Source organism: Glossina fuscipes, unplaced genomic scaffold (genome assembly GCF_014805625.2).
Source record: "Glossina fuscipes isolate IAEA_lab_2018 unplaced genomic scaffold, Yale_Gfus_2 59516, whole genome shotgun sequence".
Classification (NCBI taxonomy): Eukaryota; Metazoa; Arthropoda; class Insecta; order Diptera; family Glossinidae; genus Glossina; species Glossina fuscipes.
In genome coordinates this window covers 354-6,623 of record NW_024002219.1, presented here as the reverse complement: position 1 = coordinate 6,623, position 6,270 = coordinate 354, and the positions used below count along the sequence as shown (strand labels likewise).

At 35.3% G+C, this 6,270-nt stretch overlaps 2 protein-coding genes across 2 annotated transcripts; both read left to right on the top strand.

The window, feature by feature from the left end:
- Positions 1–272: 272 nt before the first annotated feature.
- LOC119643252 (adenosine deaminase 2-like) lies at positions 273–3,034 on the top strand (the record flags this gene model as incomplete). The annotated part of the gene is made up of 5 exons (XM_038042597.1): positions 273–684; positions 1,845–2,014; positions 2,074–2,255; positions 2,324–2,460; positions 2,524–3,034. Coding segments are annotated over 5 exons (1,374 nt in total), but the record flags the coding sequence as incomplete, so codon positions are not given.
- A 1,041-nt stretch (positions 3,035–4,075) lies between these two features.
- On the top strand, positions 4,076–4,748 carry LOC119643251 (adenosine deaminase 2-like). The gene has a single exon (XM_038042595.1). It carries the CDS (start codon positions 4,133–4,135, stop codon positions 4,607–4,609), a length of 477 nt encoding a protein of 158 aa, XP_037898523.1. The 5' UTR covers positions 4,076–4,132; the 3' UTR covers positions 4,610–4,748.
- Positions 4,749–6,270: the final 1,522 nt, after the last annotated feature.

Sequence of the window (6,270 nt, the reverse complement as noted above, 5' to 3'; positions counted from 1 at the left end):
AAATTTCATACAGTACGTTGCTTGGAGAAGCCATGCGCATATTAACACTATCGCTTATCTTACCAAAATGCTTGTGTTAAGCAAGATTGACTATGCTTTGATAATTTAAGGCAATAGCTGCAAATCTAATATCAACATCCTTAAACCGGTCTATCACCAAGCCGTTAGAGCAAGTTGTTATGCTTTTCGGACGACGCCCATAAATAATATTATAATTGAAACTGGTCTCCCAACCTTAGAAAATAGACTGTATGCGTTAAAAGCTAAAATAGTCCCTAAGCTTCTTAATTAAAGTGAACAATAAGTTCAAAGCTCTAAAAGACAAAGAGTTATTAAATGGTTACATAAATCCCGAAAAGAATGTGCCAGGCATTCATTTCTTTAAGGGAAAATCGTACATGGAAAACGATAGTAGAGTTTTCAGACTTTTAAAAAAAATGCCTAAAGGTGCAACATTAAACTTTCATACAATGAGCTCAGTAACATCAGAATGGATTGCGCAAAACATATCCCTCACCCCGGGTTTATTAAACTGTACTTCCAAAGATGGCACTATAATATTAACATTCCGCCAGAAAACAAATATGGCATGTACAAAAGTTTCTGAAGAACGGGAAAAATATGGTTCGGAATACAACAAGTTATTTGAATCGTTATTCAATTTGTATAGTCCTACACCTGAAGGTACGTTTAGATGGTTTTACTTTGAAATGGTTTTGATATTCACTAAGGGAAATTGGAGTAGTTTTACGGAAATTTGATTTTTTTATTGTTATCTTTTTTTACATAGACTCCTTGCAAGTTCATATTATATATATATGCATTATATTCTCTTCCAGCGGTGATACCCTATATTTAGCTCCAAGTCCAAGCACTACTTGGAGTGTTCTTCTAATTTAACGAGAAGCTATCTTTGCCTGCTGGATCATTTAGTTTAGGGGACAAAAAAACCATACAATATTTCGCTTAGGGGTAGATATAATGATCAAGGAGGGTGGCCAAGCCGACCATAATTCGTGTTTCCATACACATCGTTAACCTTGTCTTTAATTTTTTTGAATGACTTGATACCACCTTTTTTCTTTTCACAAAACACGCACTTCGTGCCTTCGTTCAAGAAATTATGAAGTAGCTGTGGTGCGCCCAAAATGGCTGAAATTATCAATGCATCAACACAACCTATGCACATTTTGTTGAAATCTGAGTTACGTTTGTTTATTTTTCTTCTTTCCTGCCCTTAGTGCTTACATGCTTTGCTTGTTTTTCTTTCTGTTTGTTTGCCCTTTCAGCTAACTACCAGCTTGTCCAGTCGAACCGTGTGTCTGTTCGATCTTTCATCCGCCTCTCTGTCAACCCACCCATCCATTTGACCATTATATCGTTTGTGGCACTGTATTTGTTCACCCGGCTGTCCTTTCATCCGTCCAATAACGTGTCCGTTCGTTACATCGTTTTGCCATTGGTCTCTCTATATCCATTTATATGTTCCATGTCCATGTGTCTAATAGTTTGACTGTTTGTCTTTTCGTGCTATTGTTAGTCTATTCTTCGGGCCATTTAAGCACACTCCTTGTACAGTCATCCTTTCCACTTTTTATCCATCTTTACGTTGTTAGATTTATTACAATCTAAAAGTATATTATGCAACCTTTGGAAGCTACACTTGTTAAGTTGAAGTGAAAAATGCCTGAGGTCTACTCTTAAAGGAATTAGGGCGCTGGCTGGAAAAGGTCTGTAACATTTAAAAGATTTACGAACACTAATTACATCTCAAGCGAATAAAGTTAAGTTCCCTTTTTTTATTTTTAAATAATTAAATAAATATTCGACGATTATTCTCTCAGTGACATACCCCACTAAAAAAGAGATTTGGAACCGTTACAAGACCATGTATTATACAATATTTGATGTCATTAATTACTTGCCGGTATTTAGAGCTTTTCACTGGCAAATGTTAGAGCAATTGTATGAGGATAATATTATGTACGCTGAAATACGCTTAGATTTTTTTCCGGTAAATCAAAAAATTTAGAAAAATATTTTATTATCACTAACTCCGCATAGTTTTTCTAGTTATATGATGAAAATAACAAAATATATCCAGCAAACCAGACTATTACCGAATTGAAAGATATCGAGCAGAAATTTAAGCAAGAGCATCCCGAATTTTTTGGCATTAAACTAATTCACGCTATAATACGCAGTCACAATGATACGATAATAAACCATCAACTTGAGCAATTTGTAACGTATCAGTAAGTTATAGTGCCGGATAGCGAAAATTTTGTTGGAAATCTTATAAAACAATTTGATACCATTCTAGAGCTGCTTACCCTGATTTCATAATAGGTCTTGATTTCGTCGGGCACGAAGATAATGGTCGTCGCTTAGTGGAGTTTGCCGAGAGATTAAGTAATCTACCAAAATCAACGAAATTTTTTTTTGTAGCGGGCGAAACCAGTATGTAATTTAAGTTTACTGCCAGTAAGGCGTTAACTGTAAACATCTTTTCAAATTTCACAGATAGATTAGGGAGTACAGACTTAAATCTGGTGGATGCTGTGCTATTGAATGCTACCCGTATTGGCTATGGATATGCTTTGAATAAACATCCAATCCTAATGAAAGAAGTTAAAAGGCGAAACATTCCTATAGAGGTTTGTCCTATCTCGAATCAAATTCAAAAATTGGTTTTGGATTTACGCAATCATCCGGCTGCCATGTTTATGTCACAAAACATACCTATGGTTATAGCAAACGATGCACCTGGTTTTTGGGGCGCCCAAGGTTTAAGCTATGATTACTATTATGCGATCATGAGTTTAGCTTCAAAGCAAGATGGCCTGGCAACTCTGAAACAATTGGTGTGGAATTCTATTCAATACTCAGCTTTATCAGCGGAAGAGAAGAAAAAGGCCGAGGAAAAGTTACAGAACCAATGGAATAAATTTATAAAAGAAATGTTAAACGATCCGGAATTTGAAACTGAAGTGTGAAAGCGACAGAAACGACAGAGAGAGAGAGAGAGAGAGAGGGGTAGCGAAAGCGAAAGCGAGGGAGAGATGAAATTCTGAATTGTTTGAAATAAATATAATTAATTAATAAAATGAATTTTTTAAACGTAGCACAGCTACGGACACTGTCAATATAGAATTTTAATTTTGAACAATAAATTTTGAATAGTTAGGAAAAGCTCCGCCTTCACCTGCTGTAGCGTTTTTTAAGTCCTAGTTTACTTTTAATTAAACCTTCAATATTTTATGCTTTTATATTCCATTTTTAATGTTCGTACATTGGATAGCGAGGAAGAGAGAAAATCTGACTGAGAGATCGAAAAACTTGACCTTTTTTATTTTCACTTTTAATAGTTAATCGTTCTCGAATTAAGTGGAAAGATTTACATACGGTTGATCATTTCTTCCTCATTAATTACTTAACATATCCCGTTTTTGTTAGATCCATAAACTATTTTGGAAATCCACTTTCGGGAAACTATTCCTTTCTTAGCTTTAAGAAAACATGGAAGGGTCACAAACCTTTCTATATCCTACACCACTTATGATACAAGGGTCTATCAAGTTTGTGCGGATGTATGCACCAATCGGGAGAACTTGAAACAGACTCAACTTTCGTGCTTGCCCGTTCGCCTGTCCAGATTTCTTATATTGAACCTAGAGGGCGTAATTTTTGAAATATTGTGATGATATTTGATACACTATCGGTTTTCGGGCCTAGGTTGAACACTATTGGAAATGGTTCGGATCGATTACCTTTTCGACCATTTCTAACATATATTTGCTTATTTTGGAAAGCTGTTATAAAAATATTTGTAGAGTGGTAACGGCTATTTAATGGTGGTTCGTGGATTACAGTAGCATTGCTACTGGTCTAAAATTTATTTAAAATATAATTGCTTCGTAACTGTAATTTATTTAAAATTTTTTACAGTTTAGCTTACCCAAATATTATGATAGGTTTTGATTTAGTAGGTCAAGAGGATAAAGGAAAGCCGTTAATAGATTTCATTGAAATTTTTAAAGAAGTGCCGGACACAATCAAATTTTTCTTTCATGCTGGAGAAACTAGTTAGTACTAAATATGTTGTTTACGCCGTTAAAAGTCGATTATTTAAATGTTGTATTTAACAGACTGGTACGGAACGTCCACGGATTTAGATTTGTTTGATGCCATACTGCTAAATACTACACGTATTGGTCATGGTTATGCGTTAATGAAACATCCCATTTTATGGAAAGCCGTTAAGGAGCGGAACATTGCCGTTGAAGTGTGTCCGATATCGAATCAAGTTCTGCACTTACTTTGGGATTTACGCAATCATCCTGGAGCATTTTATTTATCGCAAAATATACCGGTGGTTATATCTAGTGATGATCCAGGGTTTTGGGGTGCGAAAGACTTAAGCTATGATTATTACTACGCTATAATGAGCTTAGCTTCGAATCAAAGTGGCTTAAGAACTTTGAAACAATTAGTGTGGAATTCGATAAGTTATTCTACGTTGAATAAAACCGAAAGGGCGTTAGCCAATGCCACCCTAAAAAGACAATGGGATCTTTTCCTGGATGGCATTCTAAATGAAAACCAGTAAGAGGCTAAAACAAAACAAGAAAATTAAGTTAAAAGTGCTACGGAAGCAACTCAAAAAAAGGACAAGGGCAGTGCAATTGACTAACGCAACCCTAAAAATCGATGAAATCAAATATATATATATGTACGTAATTTTTGTGTAATACTATTACATATATTTGTATATATAAAGAGTTTACAAATTCATATTTCCTATAGTTTAATATTTCTATAGTCAAGCAATAAAGTGAAGTGTAAGAATCCTGTGAGAAAGTAATTTAAAAAAGTCGATATCTTCGATCTTCTCTTATATATCTTCTTTTAAGAACACAGAGAAAAATCAAAGTCGACTTGTGTTCAGTGTAGTGCGTGTTTTCTATTCGTCTGCGTTTTTTCAATTGTTTCGGTGTTTTCGGTGTTTTTGTGTATTTAACTTCTGTCTTTTCAGTGTTATTGCTAAAACTGGTTAACGCGGATATCGCGTATGTGCTTTTGTTTCGTCTATATATAATAAAAAATAGAAAACAAAAAAACAAAATAAAACAAAAAAAAAAATTGAAAACATTTGACACTTTTCTTTAGTAGTTCCCAACCTTCTTGCACAGTTCCCAAACCTTTTCAAGTGAGTGGTTATTTCAAAAATAATAATAAATAGACAACAATAAGGCATAATGGCCCCGGGGCCGCCAGACAAAAACCCGAATAGATTTTATCTATTAAGTGATACATCCCCCCAAAGAAAAAAAAGTAAAAAATCAGATTTTCCGGTGTTGCCGATCAGCGATATAATCCCTATTGATAAAAAATATATTGTTATTTCTTCAACCGATGCTCGAATAACAATTTCCCAAACTAGCCCTTTTGCTATAAAAAAAGCTCTAGATAGCATTACAACATACATCGACTCGATCTCGATTCTACGCGATGGGAATTTACTGGTCCTCGCTGGGAACCCGCGCGCAACCGAAAAACTAATAAAGGCCAATTCTTTAGCTAATCTATGTGCTATTTCAGCTAAACTACATGAGAAACTTAACTCGGTTCGAGGCGTAATTTATGCCCCTTGCTTAAAGCATATGCCGGAAGTTGAAATTGTTCGCGAAATGGGCATTCAAGGAGTGACTGAAGCATATAAATTAACCAAACTGAATGATGACGGAAAAACACGCTCTCCTACAGGAAGGATTATTTTAACTTTTGATCGCTATCGATTACCGCGAACAGTTGATGTGGCGTGGTATAAATGTAAAGTAGAACTATACATCCCAAATCCTATGAGGTGTAAAAATTGCCAACGCCTGGGTCATACGGCAAAAAGATGCACTAATGCTGCATCTTGTGCTAACTGTGGTCATCCTCCACATACTGAAAGCTGTACCCGTAGTTTCTGCATAAATTGCAATGATCAACACTCAGCGTTGACAAACAATGCCCACGTTTTGTACAGATGCGTGAAATATTAAAAATCAAAACAGAAAATTACTGTAGCATGGGCGAAGCGCGACGCACATACCAGGAAAGAAATCCATCTGTAGCCCATGGAATTGGCAAAAGTAATACCTATGCTGCTTCCAATGAAAAACCTGTTCCACCATTAACCAAAAATTATATTGCGAAACCAGTTACATCACTTGCCAAAGATAATATTGAAAAAACCAAAGCAACTGCAAATATTGAAAAAAT

Bases quoted from the DNA above. Each gene is read 5' to 3' on its own strand.
- LOC119643251 (XM_038042595.1), top strand. From the start codon at position 4,133: ATGTTGTATTTAACAGACTGGTACGGAACGTCCACGGATTTAGATTTG.